The sequence below is a fragment of the Leptidea sinapis genome, chromosome Z (genome assembly GCF_905404315.1).
Source record: "Leptidea sinapis chromosome Z, ilLepSina1.1, whole genome shotgun sequence".
Classification (NCBI taxonomy): domain Eukaryota; kingdom Metazoa; phylum Arthropoda; class Insecta; order Lepidoptera; family Pieridae; genus Leptidea; species Leptidea sinapis.
In genome coordinates this window covers 17,062,582-17,080,361 of record NC_066312.1, presented here as the reverse complement: position 1 = coordinate 17,080,361, position 17,780 = coordinate 17,062,582, and the positions used below count along the sequence as shown (strand labels likewise).

Below are 17,780 nucleotides of genomic sequence, written 5' to 3'. Positions count from 1 at the left end.
GGTTCTCCAGGTTAGACAGAAATAAAACTGATTGCTTATTTACAAACGACGATATCCTTTAAACAAATACTTTCTCGATGTTATCTTATCTTATATCTTTAAACGAGCAATTCTTGTATATATATATATATAATCTGAATCTCGGAAACGGCTCCAACGATTTTCATAAAATTTAGTATGCAGGGGATTTCGGGGGTGATAAATCGATCTAGCTAGGTTTCAATTAAAAAAAATTGTTTTATCCATGTTTGAATGAGAAACAGCTACAATAACATTAGAATACAAAGGTAAATTTCGCCACTATATACAAGACTATTATAGCTCAGATGGGACATTTTGTGATCCGGAAAGCAGAAGACCCCGGTTCGAATCCAGGTGTTTTATTAGTTTTTTTTGTTCAAGTTTTGTACATCCTGAAAAATCCGAGCAAAGCTCGGTCTTCTGGATATTGATAATTTAATACATAATAGCCGCCGTTGATTTGCCTACAAAAATATCGATTGTGTACGTGGGGTTCTGACGGATTAATCTATTTTCGTTCATATTTTTTTTTATTATAACTATTTATAACATCAGATATTTGCAAATAAAGCCGATGTGGGATTTAAACGCTCTCCTTTCGGGATACGCTCCAACATAATTTCTAAAGCAACTATAGGTTATTGGTGTTGAGCAAGTTATCAAAGTTAGTTACAGTTTAATGAACACATTACGTCGAAAAAAATTGCAGCAAACTGTTAACCTCTGTTTTTAGAAAAGCACGCACACTAAAACAAAGTGACTGACATGTCGCGATTGTACGACGAAGCTTGTCATGCACACTACACTAATAAATTTGGCTTATTGTCATGCGTTGCCTAGCAGCAACAGGCTCTATCTAGACATATAAATTTTCTATTACAAGCATAAAAACATATTTACCTAATGTCATGGTTACATATGACACTTACTACGGGTATTTTATATGAGCGACTAACTTACACGAAACATTATTTTGTAACACAGAAACTACACACAGTCTCCAGTTGAAATTTATTACTAAAACATTCTCAAAACTTAAACTACGCAGGATAATGAAAAATTCTCAGCTTTATAACAGCAACATTATAACAAACGGACCGTTCGGTTTTAATAAAAATGAAAACTGAAATCCATTTTCGTGAGTGAAATAATTTTAAACAAGAGAAGTATTTTCTTCTTAGGAACAGTTTATTAAAGTACTATTCTATAATTTATATTACATTACAAAGTGTATTGAACTGTTACTATTTTTAAATAATTAATTATATATATATTATATATAATGAAATTACAATTTATAAATTTAACACCGCGTGATTGCAATTGTTTTTCGTAGAATTTGTACATTGGGTGTGTAATAATAGTATTATTGCGACGAGTATAAATATATATTAATTTAATACAAATTGTATTATTGAAATGAAGATATTGCAGTATCAATTCTACCTACTATACGTTTTATTTCAAAGTACTAACATGACCTTCGATAGCTCAGTTGGTAGAGCGGTGGACTGTAGAGGTTAAAATCGGCTGTCATCCATAGGTCGCTGGTTCAAATCCGGCTCGAAGGAGTTGTTTTTTTTTTTATTATTTTTTTGTCAGCTATTGCTGGGTTAAAGTGTGGTGCTCACTTTTACTTAGGTGGTCACCTTTTGGTACATAACACGGTGAACAACGATTACTTATAAATTTTATTTTTACTCTGATTTATAGTTTAGAATACAAATTTGTAGCAATAGAAGCATAAATTCAGTGAAAATAAATAAACTCCGATATTTTGTAACTAGCTACCGCCCTCGACTTTGGCTGCGTAGAGCTCCTTGTGTGACAATCTGACTATAATATATTCAGACTAAGTTCACAATCGCATATCACTTCTAGAATTAGCTATCTGAACGAACTTATATCAATTTTAATAATAAAATGATAAAAATAATAATAATAAAATAAAAAATGGTGAATAATGGGCAAACGAGACTTATGTCTCAAGGTGACGAGCGCAATTGTAGTGACGCTCAGATTTTTTGGGTTTTTCAAGAATTCTGAGCGACACTGCATTGTTATGCGTAGGGCGTATCTTTTACCATCAGCTGAACGTCCTGCTCGTCTCGTCCCTTAACTTGACAGAAGTGAAGACTTCATCGAGGTGTGATAATAATACCAAAACTTCACTAATAATACCAACTTCATTCTATATTTATAAGGGGTCGCTCAGAGGTCGAAATTCGACCATAAAATTTATCAATTTATACTTAATTTGGGTTTATTTGTTAAAGACTATACCTCTATAATGTATTTATTTATTTTTAAGGCCACTTACACTAATCAGACGAAACACAAAAAGAAAAAATTACAAACTAAAAAGCAATATTAAAGAATAATTTAATGAATTAAACAATATGTGTATGTTGTGTGTCATTCAAGCAGTAGTGTGTGTAATATTCATTTTAATCAATTTAATGTATATATAAGGCATTTTCATAAGAAAAATAGCTTTATGCACTTATTCTCCACATAAACTTTAATTGTGTTAAATTTCACCTTCATCCGTTCGCGCAATTTTTCAAAATAAGGGTGCAAACTATTAACGCATTAATATACAGGGTGTCCCAAAGTTATGAACCTTAAATATCGAAGATAGGCTATTTTACTGAAAGAAGACTATGTTATTTTTAAAAGTTAGTACTTCTACATTCAAAGAGTTTCTAAAAATTACTTACCTCGTCTGGGAATCGAACCGACTGAAATGTAAAAAAAAAACCACCCCTACTTTTATGATGCCAATCGAAAGAATGGCCAATAACTAATAACTCTTCCTCTTTCGATTGGCATCATAAGAGTGTGTTTTTTTTACATTTAAGTCGGTTCGATTCCCAGACGCGGCAAGTCATTTTTAGAAAATCTTTGAATGCAGATGTACTAACTTTTAAAAATAACACACAGTCTTCTTTCAGTAAAATAGCCTATTTTCGATATTTAAGGTACTTTCCCTTCATGTCCCATAAGTTTGGGACACCCTGTATAGATTATGATATACATAATAATTATTGATATTGTAATCTTGCACACATAGTACAGGCTCTCCCTAGTTTGGAGCAAGTTAATTAGTAATTGTGTCAATATTACAATAACCATCATAAGTTTTAGTCGCCGAGTGTACAGAATGCCATGGGAGTGGACTAGTTCTTTGTATAGGATGCCGGCTAGATTATGGGTACCACAACGGCGCTTATTTCTGCTATGAAGCAGTAATGTATACGCATTACTGTGTTTCGGTTTGAAGGGCGTCGTATCTAGTGAAATTACTGGGCAAATGAGACTTAACATCTTATGTCTCAAGGTGACGGCGCAGAATTTTTGGATTTTTCAAGAATCCTGAGTGGCACTGCATTGTAATGGGCAGGACGTGACAAATTACCATCAGCTGAACGTCGTCTAACAGCTCGTCTCGGCCCTTATTATCATAAAAAAAAACTTTAAATACAAACATACGGATTGGGCTAATATTATAATACCATAGGATGCAGCGTTTTTCGGAGAAGGTTTTAATATAAAATTAATGGTGATAACTTATCCGGAACCAAAATCTTTTTGACTTAGAAATACTTTTAAATTTGCAATACTAATAATTCAAACAATAACATTTCATTAGATAATTGGCAATTAACGAGGGGTCGCGGGTAAATCATACATTACTAAAAACTATGTGCAGAAAACATTGAAAATATTTATTTAATTTATAATTTATTTTAATTTATTTAGGCATGTTGTGAAACGGTCTTATTTAGCTGTTAGTTTGCACGTGAACACGGACGAGTAAAGAAAGGACTCCGCGCCGTGATATTAGCAAGTGAAGCACCGTTATGCTAGTGTGTGTGGATACGGGGGATACTAGTTACACAATTTTTCTCTCTTAAATAATCATATTTGGCCACAAATACTTATATAGTATCGTTTTTACACTTTTTCACAACGCACGACGGCTTTTTTAAAATATTTTATTGAGACGCAAACTGATCTGTCACAGACGATGACAATTATCATAATGGCCGCCTATCGGCCTGTAGTAGTAGTGTTATGTGCGTGGGGCTATGTATTTACACGTTAATCGGCTTGTTTTGGTGCTACACTGTTATGTAAGGTGACACGGAGTCCTTATTTTATTACAAGTACGTGCACGTGAAATGTTAATTATTATAAACTAATAATATTTTACTATTATTTAATTAGCAGTTAGCACGGTAACCAAGATTTACGATTTTATTTGTGAGTCTGATCAATGCTCGTAACTGAGATAGGATAGTGATGATGAAGATGATACTTAGGACCAACCAAATCATTGTTGAGGTTTTAATACATTAATTTATTCTACAGATACATTACTACCTTCTACTGTCAGTAATGAGCTGTCAATATTCTGAAGCGATCCCAATATACCCGATAAGTCATTCTTATCGCCTTATATTGGGACGCGTGAATTGCAATTTCCATACAAACTTCTATCGCTGGCAAGCTATACGTCGTCCAATTGACAGACAGCGTGTACGGATAAGGTGAGTTACCGTCGATAAGTTTATTGGGACAGAAAAGTCATCGATAGTTTTTTATCTCAACTAAGAGATAGACTGAATATTGGGAACGTTAGTAGGTCTAATAACTGGGTGGGTCTGTCGTAATTATTTTAAAAATACTTATAATCTTATAATTAATGTAATTAATTAGTTTGAGTTAAATCAATTTATGTGCATTATCTGCATTGGTAGGTACTAACATAATTTTTATTAAATCCGTTTATTATGTAACGGAACCGCCAGTAGTAGTAACTTCGTATGAAAATTAATGAATTGAAAAAACATTAAAATTTAAATGACAGCTACTTTTAACAAAAAAAATCATGAGATTATCTCGTTTTAAAGTTAATTGGATATTTACATTTTGAAAACGTAATATTCTCATCTATAAATAATTATGCATCGGAAATAGGTATTTTAATGGTATGTATGTACATAGGAACATAAGCGAATTTTCTAGAAACTGTTAATTTGAAAAAAAAAATCCGCTCGCAACATAGAACTGCTTTAATTATTGTCGAGAATCCTATGCTCTGTGACGGATCATTTGGTTTTTATGACTTTAAATGATTTTTTTACAATAAGAAAGAAATAATTTTTTTTTCAATTGGAATGAGTATATCTATATTTATTTAATTCTTATCATAATTATTTGATAGGTTGTGGCTTAGAACACATATTTATGAGTTACAAGAGTATATTTGACCAAATAACGTCAGGGTATCGAATTTGGGTGTAGGAGTGCGCGCGCATTGTAAAAATTAACTTTGCTAAGTTTTCTCTAACACGCCAAAGTTATAACTTGAATAATAATGACGCACTTTCACCCAAATACTCTAGTCCCAAACAAGACATATTAATACGCTATTGAAGAGCGGAATCTTCTAACACAGGCGCTACAGTGCCTAAAAGGAGGCTTCAATTATGAATATTGATTTATAAACATACTTGATAAAGAAAATAATCATAATGTGTTTGTAAAAAAAACGTAAATACACAATATTGTAAACATTTATGAATCCTAAACAAACATTCATATTCATCACACAAATGTTTTCATTACCGGGATTCAGCCCTGGGCTGGACTTGAAACTTGACGACCTCTATAGCTCATTGGTTAGTAGTAAGTTAGTGCCTACTAAGCCAGAAGTCCCGGATTCGAATCCCTGCAATCATTTATATGATGAATATGAATGTTTGTTTCCGAGTCATGGATGTTTATAATATAAGTATTAAATATATCGTTGTCTTGTGCCTTGGCTATGCCTAGTTTGGGCCAAGATAATTTGTGTAAAAGTGTGTCAATATTATTATTATTATTACTTAAAGGTCACATTACTGTCACTAATGTATGAGGCAAATAAATTATTTTTTAAATTGGTTTACATTCTATAATAAACTCCCCACGAACATAACAGAATTGTATTCAAAACATTCAAGAAAATAAATATAAAAATCTTTAAATGGAAAGGGGTTTCTTTAATATTAAAGAGTTTATTGACGATGAAATAGTTAAGGGTATTCTCTGCGACCCCGTAGCTTCTGACTAATTACAAATACTTTTATAAGATTAAATGAATTAAAAAAAACATTTTCATTTTCAACAGAGCCTTTGCGGCGTTGATTAATAACCACCTACTGTTCCACTTCTATTCAAATTAAAATTTTATTTTTGTTCAAAATAGGATTCAGAATCACTTATTGAACGTCAAAATTTATCAACCATTCAAAACAGAACGCCTCAGACCTGAGAAGAACAAGAAATTCCGCGGCCTTTTTGTTATAAAAAAATGGATTTCAATGTGTTATCGTAAAATAAACATTTATAATTAAAGAGCCTGATGGTGTTCGCTCCATTCCCAGTCTGTGGTATCATTAAAAAAGGCATTTATGTTATAATAAACCTTTCCCACACAAACGTTTCTTAACCATATCTTGTAAATTTCGTAACACATTTGTTTTGTACATTTTCTGGGAGCATGTTGTAAGAGCATATATATCGCCCATTAAAACACTTACTAACTCGACCCAACCGATTAGTAGGCATAACAAGTTGCACCTCGTGTTAACATTATGATTGTCACATCATCTATAATATCCATAGAGACAAAAACAATATCTCAGGTGAGTAGATACTCGATAAGTTGAGGTAACACGATGCGAAATCCAAAATACACGATAGTTTTAATATAGCTTGGTTTATATTTAATACACCTCGCGCCGAAGCTGTTTTGCGCAATTTCGTTACCACCTGAGTGAGAATACCAAGAGACACCCACGCCTATATTGAGCTGGAGCGAAAATACACATCTCCAGTTTCATTTGCAGTGTATAATTGATGAAAACAGCTTATGTTTTGTTACATCGCAGTCGTTCGAGTCTTATGGCCGACTAGCTATTAATAGAATTCTTGTGTCTGTTACATGTAATTTGTAAGGCACTGGGCCAAACATGCTGCGTTTAACTCGAAAATTAACTTATATAAAAACTTTATTGTTACAATTTTATCATTAATTATAATTAGTGAAATTAAGACTATTTACTATATTGACGTTTTGTTGATTTTCCAATCAAATCAGTCGTTTCTGACTGTGTTATATATATGATATAGGTCTTGAGCGATAAACGCAACGTTTTTGCGTACTTCTTAGGCTGGGATCTGTAGAGCGTACATAAACTTTACTCAGACTTTACTTTCGTAAGGCTTAGCTGAGTGTAAGCTTAGCATAATATTTGATTTCATTTTTATAGCCATACTAGCCGTTCCCGCCCGAATTTTAAAAGGAAGGAACGTTGGAAAAATAAGTAGCCATAAACCATCTAGGATAAATTTCGCATCGAATGGTGGTAGTTTGTGGCTTAGGCGTGATTGAGCCTCAAACAATGACCATTTTCATCTATCTATCTATATATATAAAAATGAATTGCTGTTCGTTAGTCTCGCTAAAACTCGAGAACGGCTGGACCGATTTGGCTAATTTTAGTCTTGAATCATTTGTGGAAGTCCAGAGAAGGTTTAAAAGGTGAAAAATTATATGAAAATGCTTGGAATTAAATAAAAACAACAATTTTGTTTTTTCCTCTGATGTGTCCCCATCGTTCAGAAATCAAATTGAAAGAATAGCTTAAAATGAATAACTAATTAGAATCTTTCAATCTTTCTTAGGAGGTAAAACAAACTTAAAGTTAATTGCCTATAGTTGGTAGGTTTTATGTACGATTATATGTTTTATATACCCCAAAATTTTTAATTCTTGATTTTTTCTTTTTACTTTATATGGCAATACTACGTTTGCTGGGTCAGCTAGTTATATATATGAGTATATAGAAGATAGATGATAGCTGAAATTATGCAGAGCTTAAGCTAATACAGATCACACTCATCTAAGTTTTACGTAAGTTTAGTCTGAGCAAATCTAAGGGTGAGATCAATAGAGCGTACTTAGAGTTTGCTCAGACTTTAGAGATCTCTATAGATCTCGGCCTATGCTCGATCACCTATTCAGCTAAAAATTTAGCTTGGTACAATTATTGTACCACAAAACAATTGTTTCTGGAGACAAACTTCTTGAGGCGAGACTTGGGGGTACCTCAGATTTGTTTTCTGACGGTCACGTAACGGTGACGTCAGGCAGAAAAAAAATCAATTAAAACAATTTGTAACCGTTAAAATTTATTGATTTAAAAATATATCAAATTGCCCAGTAATATTTTTTGAAAATCTTCAAGTGTATTTGTTTACTTATTATTACTTTGGAATAAATTAAATATTGAAAAAGTTTTAAGAAATTTTCTGACGTTTGCGATGTTCAAAAACAACGGTAAAGCCTTCACTTTCTTTTTCTCAATTTTTTTATTTAATAAGTGAACATTTTTAAAATGTGAAAGAAGTATTAATGCTTTTTATATAGATTAGAAAACGAAATAATAATCAGTTTAATGAAATGGCAGAATCCCTGGTACATTTTACTATTTCATAAATAAATAAGAATAAAAGAGAAAATCAAGAACCTAATTAAGACTTGGCCTGTAAATAATGTTAGTGTTTATTTTATGAATGAAAAATATCAATATAACATTATATTACTCTTTGTAAAACATATAAAATGTCCCCCGTTTAAATAATATAATTATATATAAAGATTTTTTTTATTCTAGGTAGTTTATAGATGTTTTGTTTACATATTTCTGACATTTCCGTATATAATGAACCCATTGTAATATTAAAACTATTTTACATTGAAAAAGGTATTTTTTTCAGGACATTTTTCATGTCACATACTATTCTTTTATCATTTATTCACTAATTCGCTAAAGAAGACTTCAAAAATGTTATAACGGTGGGGATTTATTTATAACGAATTTGAACACTTACTACATCGTTTGCCTAGTTTCGACCACCTTTTAAAGTCACGTACTTAGATCCAGTTGGAGTGCAGCGGAGACCAATCCTTAATCTAACGCCACGTTTATATCGCTTCAACCTTTTAAAACGTATAAAATTATTCATATAAATGTTGTACACATTTTACAGAGTGCTGAACGAGGTGACATTTATTTTTCTTATTGAATCTACTGCTACTTCGTAAAGGGTTGAGCTAATGAGAAGAAGTAGCAAGAAATTCATTGCTACTCCTTTATTTAGTTTATTTACATTTTCATCGTTTTACAAATCATTTCAATTATAATATAATAGATATGTAAAGTGATGCAACAAACATATCTTTGATTACTTTGGCTATCCAGAAAAAAGAAATTGTTTTACTGCCTAAATAATAAATCTATATACCATAAAATATTTTTATACACGTCATGTAAGACAAAAATCTCTTGGCAGCATTTCAGGTGCTAATGTGGATGAAATTTTAATTGGTGTCCGTTTGGTATTCCAAGCTCGTTTACTGTTTTGGCGCCATAAAAACGTTAGTATATCGCTAAGTGCTACTGTTGAAGCTTGAAGATTTCATCTCGAATTGCAATGCAGCTTGTTATTAAGATTGGCTAAATATAACACAAAATGCGTCACAGGATGACCAATCCCTCGTTTACTTCAGAGAATATAAGCGACAGTGATTCAATGCAGACTCGCGAAGTGACGATTGTCTAAAATTGAATAACAAATGCAATTATGCGAATAATGTTTGTTTTTGCTAACAGCGCATTGGTATATTTATAACTAAACGGGAGGCCGACACAGACACGTACAAGTCACTTATGTATGAGCATTGAATAGGATATTATTCATAATATTGTAAAGGTTTGGTAGAAGGCAATGCAGAAAAGCATTAGGGGATATACTTTCGTATTGCGGCTTACATCTATCATACGCGTCCATAGCTTAATAATACCACTTGAAATAATCTATCGAATATTGTAAATTATTTAGCCCAGTGTAAGAAAAAGTACATTTTAGAGTATTTTCGTAGCGTCACACTATTTCCTTCTAGAATATGTTTTGATTTGGTGAAGCAATGGTATTTATATATAAATTGTCTCTTGTTGAGATCTATCAATTGTGCTTTATATTTTTAGTATGATATTGTCAAAGCAGACCTATACTCGTCGAATATACAAATAAATATAATCGTATATATATATATATATATATATATATATCCATAAAACGCCTTATGACAGAGTGAAGTGGTGCTGTAAATAAAAACGTCTGAGCGCTTGAACGATACGGAGATATCCTTATTCTGTGTTTGTTTGGCGAAAAAGCTCAGCTCCGCAGCAAACGCAGTTAAAAAAATTCGGAAACTAGGGATTTAGCGAGGCTAGTCCACTTCAGCTATTTTCATAGTCTGATGACATAATGGCATTTTACTTTTGCGACATGCTGCCGATGTTTACACTTTTTTCAGACTTTTACTCCGCAATACATATATGAAAAGCTTGTTTATGAAAAAAAAATTAAAGATAGTAGAGATTCGAGAGATAGATAGTAGAGAAGCTTGCTCGTCATGTTAAGTGGACTTCAAAAAGTCATAAATTCATTTAGAGGTCTATACGGTTTCACAATAAGGTCCCTGTTGACATGGAGAACCCACCAACCTTGGGACTGAGCTGCTGGGCTTGTTATAATATATCTGTCTCAGATGGATAAATGTATTTATAGTTAAATAAATTAAATAGATAGAATAGATAAGAAAGCCTGTGTATGAATGCCCTAAATAATTTGAGCTTTAAATAAGTCTTAATATAAATACTTATTACGCATTTATCACGGGGAGTGTTCCGAAGAGCTGTTTAACCTGATTCCTGCCGCCGAATTCCACCTTCGCACGACACGCCAAAAGTTAGGATATGATCCCCACCATCTGGATGTGTGGCGGTCCTCCACAGTGCGGTTTTCAAGGAGCTTTCTTCCACGTACTACAAAGCTGTGGAATGAGCTTCCTTGTGCGGTGTTTCCGGGACGATACGACATGGGTACCTTCGAAAAAGCGCGTACACCTTCCTTAAAGGCCGGCAACGCTCTTGTGATTCCTCTGGTATTGCAAGAGAATGTGGGCGGCGATGATCACTTAACACCAGGTCGCTCCATAGTCCTCCTATTCAATAAAAAAAAATTAATAATTATGGGTTATATTATGTAAATTTAAACAAAATGGTCAAATTGCAAGTAATAGCATTTAGTGAGTACCTATTGCATAAAATCTAATAGTGGGAGGCTCCTTTTCACAGGATGCCAGCTAGATTATGGGTACGAAAACGGCGCCTATTTTTGCCGTGAAGCAATAATGTGCAAGCATTATTGTGTTTCGGTCTAAAGGGCGCCGTAGCTAGTGAAATTACTGGGCAAATGATACTTAACATCTTAATAATATTGTCTCAAGGTGACGAGCGCAATTGTAGTGCCGCTCAGAGATTTCGTGTTTTTCAAGAATCCTGAGGGGCACTGTATTGTAATGAGCAGGGTGTATCAATTACCATCAGTTGAACGTCCTGCACGTCTCGTCCCTTACATTAAAAAAAATGTGTAGATGAACGTAGAGTTCTCATGTCAGGCATGCTCGCTTAAATGCCACTGCTTGTGGCAGCGACGTGATGCGGGTCGTGCCCTTCCCTAAAAAATGGTCGAGGGAGGCGATAGCTGGTCCATTCGTCTGGATGGTCCCGTTACCGGGAAGTCCGTTTCATGTTTTATATTTCTTTTATTTTACTTTTTTTAATTAAAGTTATTTTTTTATATAATAGCTAATAAAAGGCTCGCATAATGCCTTTATTTATTTGACGCTATGTGCGGATTTGTGCATCTACTGTAACGTAGATCCTGTAGATGAAGCCACAACCTAAGAATTGAAAAAAGCATACAAGATTTTATGACGATACGTCACTCAAACGGTAAGCTCAGTTGGTTAGAGCACTGGCACGGAACGCCAGAGGTTGTGGGTTCGAGTCCAGCATCGTTCATAAAAAAAATGTTTTTCATTTTTTATTTGTGTATTAATCCTAGAATTGAGGGTTATCACATAAAAAACATAACGCATTGTTTAGATTTACAAGAGCGACATCTCAAGTCAATTTCCTAATATGCAAATATTGGGGTTGAGAAGGTAAAGTAGATCCTGTAGATGAAGCCACAACCTGAGAGTTGAACAAAGCATACAAGATTTTATGACGATACGTCACTCAAACGGTTAGCTCAGAGCACTGGCACGGAACGCATGAGGTCGGGTTCGAGTACCGCATCGTTCGTAAAATTTTGTTTTTCAAATTTTATTTGTATAGATATTTATGCATTCAATAACTCTTGTATTTTTAAGAGCAACCTTATAATATTTTTCCTCGTTCTTCTCTAAGGAAATCTGCCTTCCGAATGAGCTGTACGAAAAAATGACATATTTCGGGTGTAATCTGATTGATTTTTTTTTATTTTGAACTAGTTGACCCAGCAAACGTTGTATTGCCATCTTAGTATCATCATCAACTGTAGTTAATCTATCAACTATAGGTAGCTAAAATTAAGTTCGTTTTTTTAAATCTTGAGAAAGTTAGACAGATACAAAGATTCTAATTAGTTATTCATTTTAAAATATTCTTTCAATCAACAAGACGGGGGCACATCAAAGGAAAAACAAAATTGTTGTTATTTTAAATTCCGAACATATTCATATTTATTCAAACCCTTTAAATTCAACCCAATTTCTTTTAAATCTTCTCTGGACTTCCTTCGGTCAGGCTAAAAAGTTTGCGATAATTTATGAAAATCTAAAGGATATAAATAAACCGATTTTCACTCAGTTTTCAGTCCATCGATAAAGCCGTATTAAAACCAAAAATTTATTCCAAAAAAGCACATTTAGAAAAGTGATTTCTCAAAGTCTACAATTCCAAATTGTATTAAAAATCACAGTTTGGTCAAGCCCTTTCGAATGGCAACACACACACACAGTCAGACATACAGACACCATCTTAAAAATCGTCAGGAACGCCTCCTAGGTACTTAAAACTTCGATATCTGATGACAACACGATTTTTTAAAGACGGCGTAAAATCGATAATTTTCATTAATTTTCAATTTTCTCAGCAGGAAGTTGGAAGTTTTTTTGTAAAAGTTTTTATATTACAGTTTACTAAATTATATATTTTGCGAATTAATTCACAGATTTTACTACATTTGGTAATATTTAACAAAGCTTTATTTTATTATTTTTTGATATCTCTTGAATAATTTTATCGATTCCGACCAAAGTGGCAACGACACAGGATTTTTATATTCTATAAAAAAACTAAGAACACGCATTTCATCAGATATTTAATTTCAGAGTAATTTTAAAAAACTTTCTGAAATACATGCCTGATAAAAGTTTAATAAAACACTATTTTTAATTTTCAAACGGCAATAACTCTTGAATGAATGAATCGATTTTCACAAGGTTGGGACATTCGACGTAGTTTTTTTAGTCTCATAAAAAATCTTTGAGTTACAATTGATCGAACTCGGTATTTCGAAGTAATTCCGAAAAAAAACTCTTTTCGGTTTTCTTTCGTCAAAGATAACTCACGAACTAATCAACCGATTGTGACCGGCTTGATGGCGATCGACGTGGTTTTTTGATGCTAAGAGCCGATTCATTTGGAATCGATCGGTAAAGCCGTTTAAAAATATTCCAAAAAAAACACACATGAAAAAAGTTTTTTTGAGATTTTTTAAAATCCACCGATCTGAATCGTATTCAAAATATAAGTTTGGTCAAGCTTTCGAATGGCGCCAACCGATTTCTTTCCGTCAACCGTTAATCTCTGGAGCCCTATTACGAAAATCGAAATACGAAGTTTCGGTTGACGGATCGTACATTTTCCTGTTACGAAAGTGTTTCGAATCCGATGATCGAAACGAAGTTCGTGATTAGACATTTTGTCTTTCGTTTACCTTATTCCCAAATTCACTTAACATTTACGTTTTCGTTGTTGGACATTGTTATGATCGTAACAACAACGTCACTTTTTACGACAGACATATAGGTTTCGTTTTAGATAAAATATATTTATTTTACTATAAAATGGCACGTTTATTAATATACGAAGAGGTCTTTTTAAACGAAGAAAACCTTGAAAGAGCAAGAGAGCGACGTCGTCTTCGGCAATATTTATTTAATAAACAAATTCCCGATGGGCAATTTGTTTTAAATTATCGCCTTAATCGTAGTTTATATGAAAAACTGTGTGAAGAGATCATACCACTAATGCCTCCTAATAAAAATACGAGAGGGATTGATCCCTCAATCAAGGTAAGTTATATTATTATATTGGATATATAGGAACTCGTTAGTTAAATCCTAATTGTAAAAGATTAATATATTGGTAGGTATTGTCTAACTGCCACTGTTATGTTATTTTTTTATATTATAAACATTTTAATTTACATACCTCTTAGTTTTTCCTTTATTTTTGGGTACAAATAAATATCAAATACTTGGGCAACTAAAAGGTCGATGGAGATGTCTTTTGGCAGCGCGGCAACTCCATTACAAGCCAGAAATGGCCGCAAAGATAACAATCGCATGTTGTGTTTTACATAACATGTGTGTTCAGTCGGGGTTAGATCCTGTAGAATTAACACAGGACGAACTTCATGTAGAAGCGGAAAGGCAAAGAAGGGTGAATCAACATGTTACTGGGCCACCATTAGAGCAGGGGCAGCGCACACGAAATGAGCTAATACAATTACTCAACAGAAATTTAAGGTAATCAAGTAGTTTTCCACTAGATTTAACTATAATTGCAATCTGCCTGTAAGTGATAATATAAGAAGTTGAGATGAAGACTACTCTGGCCAATATTCAACGAATTGTATTCTAAGAAATCATAAAAATTTGTGTTTAATCATGTAAATACAAATAATATTATTTCTTTTGTTGCAGATAAAGACAGAGGTTTTTGTACATATATATATTTAAATAAAAAAGGGACCAAAGTTTTTCAAATATATATTTCAAATTATTATTCAATTCTTTTAATTCCTCCAGGATGCCTGCTAGGATATCCCTTTTATCTACTTCAAGGCGAAGGATTTGTTGCTTTATGTCGGGCTGTGACACACGTACCCGTCTGCGTGGCCGCCTTGATGCTGTAAAATTTTGGTAGAAAATAAATAACTTAACTACATATTAATAGTGCTTGTTTTTTTGTCTATACCTTTTTATTACCTTGAATATTGTGTACTTCTGAATCAATATCAGGAGTAGCTTCAAGGGTCTTTTTGTTAGTAGAGGTGTTTGATATGGTTTCAGTAATTGTCATTGGTGTAGGCTGTTCTAAAGGCTGCAAGTGGAAATGAAAAATATACAATTGATTAAGCATTATATCATAAATAGTCATACACAAATAACCATATGAATAACACTTATAAAACATATAATATTGATAATCCTTTATCTCAGATATAAGTAGGTTGGTATGTATATTATATTTCTTAGTATATTAATTACTCATTTTTTATACTATGTTAGTATGGTTAGTAACACATACTTTGAGCCCAATGGTTGTTTCCATGTACTGCTTAAAGAGGAGGGAGTTATTAGCAAATATATAGGTATATAAACATAATATAGTATATATCTGTGCAAATCATAAATAACAAGCATTACCTCAGGAAAAGCTGGCACATTGCAACCTGGTATATTTGGCTCACCAAAACCATGTCCCATTACAGCGATGACCTTTAAATCGTTCTGGGATAATATGCCAGCTGTTGGTGGCCCACCACCAGTGCCAGTGGCAGATCGAAGCGCTGCTGCATTGGCTTTTTTGGCCAAGTATTTTTTATCAGCCCACACCTTAGCACGAACATGCAATAATCATGCAAATGCTAATATAATGAGTAAATAAAAGCGAAATGTTCATAAATTAAAACAGTTACACATATTGTTAGTGATTATAAGTTAATTTAACTTAATATTTTAAATCGTTTATTACCTTCTTCCACTGCTGCACAGTTTTTACAGCACCTCCAAGGCTATTTAAATGGCTTGTGATATTATCCCACAATCTTTTTGATTGAACACGACCCTCTACGCTATGTATAAGGCTACGGGCTAAATCTGGATTTTTCATCATGAAATCCATAAGGGTTTCGATTTGAGTACCCGTGGCAGACATTTTATTTAAACTGTAAAAAATAGTTTAAAAATTATGTTTCTAAGATCTATAAGTAGATATTTTTAGTTTAATATTAATAATTAAATAAAACTTACTTGCTTAAAACTTTTATATTACTACTGAAAAATTTTAAACCAAATAACCGCGACACTACCACAGATTAAATTAAAATATAATGACATGTAATGTCAAATTTAATAAAAATAGCATATTTTCTTGCAGGAAAATAGATTTTTTCTTAAATAGATAATTTAAACGTAATATAAGGCAATTCCACTATTTAAATACATGTTAACATAACGAAAAACTTATTTTTATTTTTTTTAATTTGTTTTCGGTTTTCACACGATTTATCGGTAATATAAGTATGTACATTAATATCATCTTTCTGTAATTTTTTTATGTCTATGGTTCCGAAACGAATTACGTCCGCACTATTCGGATCCGAAGTACTTTGGTAATAGGATTTAAATCGAAGTTCGGCGTTCTTTCGTTTCGGACCGAAACTACGTATTTCGATTTTCGTAATAGACCTCCTGTTCCGGGGAAGATTATTGACGGACCGAAGTAGTCATAGTATTATTTGTATGAACGCTCGTGCAATGCGTCCGATCCGAATCCGAATTACAGGAATGTTAACCTTCGTACTTATAAGTAAACAATAATAAATATTGTCTGATTAAGAACTAAGTTTTGCTTACATTGCCTAAGTTTTGTGTCTTCTCGCAAAATTTTATCTTTTATATGATGTAAAATAAAATCGAAAGTGGACACACTCATTCCGTAGTAATTATAAAATTGCCTGTCGGTGATTGTAAAAAATACTATTCTATAGTGGTGAAAAGCTCCTTTTAAACCTCGGACCACCCAGAGAGAGTACATCCAGAATTATTTACGGAGTTGAGGTGGATTGAAAGGATTCACAATAAACGACGTGAATGCTCTGGTGTGGTTTCGCGTAAAATGCCGTATGCCAAAAAGTTGTCCCTGAATTGCTTGGAAATGGATCAGAGATCGGACTAGTGCGTAAGCAATATCCGAATTTGGACCGAGATTTCTAGACCTGTATTTTCACGGGTACGGATCGGACTCAGACGTAGTGCGAAAGTGATCTTACAGGTCAATCTTTTTACACGCTTTTTATTAGTCTCACCTGTATGTTTATCTGTTTGTAACCGACCCATTTTTTGCGCTCATTTTTTAAATGGCCAGATGTCGTTCTAACTTTGTGGATTTATCGAGGACCGATGACAATACATTAATTTGATCAAATTATTCCATTTTTCAACGTGCAAAATAATATTTTTGTTAATTTATATAATTTCTTCATTTATTATAAATAAGGCAGCAATTGATGTTCCTTTTAAATTTCAACCAATATCTTTCAACCACAGCGTGTTTTAGAGTTTTTTTTTCAAAATACTTTTATTATATGTGTAGATTGTAACCCAATGGTCTGCTAACTTTAAACAGCCGCTAAGGAGTGTTTTTTCTCATTCTGACTTAGGTCAATAGAATAAGACAGAGTGAGAATTAGCAATGCTTATGTTAGTAGACTATTGTGAATAAGGGGGTAAATGT

General features: G+C 33.0%; 1 protein-coding gene and 1 non-coding gene across 2 annotated transcripts; one reads left to right on the top strand and one right to left on the bottom strand.

Annotated features, from left to right (window-relative positions):
• Positions 1-1,501: 1,501 nt before the first annotated feature.
• On the top strand, positions 1,502-1,592 carry Trnay-gua (transfer RNA tyrosine (anticodon GUA)). The gene is given in 2 exon segments: positions 1,502-1,538; positions 1,557-1,592. It is a non-coding gene; the product is annotated as a tRNA-Tyr (tRNA).
• Positions 1,593-14,017: 12,425 nt separating this feature from the next.
• On the bottom strand, positions 14,018-16,321 carry LOC126978865 (uncharacterized). Its single transcript, XM_050827983.1, has 5 exons — positions 16,295-16,321; positions 16,017-16,209; positions 15,689-15,877; positions 15,248-15,362; positions 14,018-15,168 (listed from the first exon to the last, which is right to left on the bottom strand). Exons 2-5 carry the CDS (start codon positions 16,197-16,199, stop codon positions 14,945-14,947), a joined length of 711 nt encoding a protein of 236 aa, XP_050683940.1. The 5' UTR covers positions 16,200-16,209; positions 16,295-16,321; the 3' UTR covers positions 14,018-14,944.
• Positions 16,322-17,780: the final 1,459 nt, after the last annotated feature.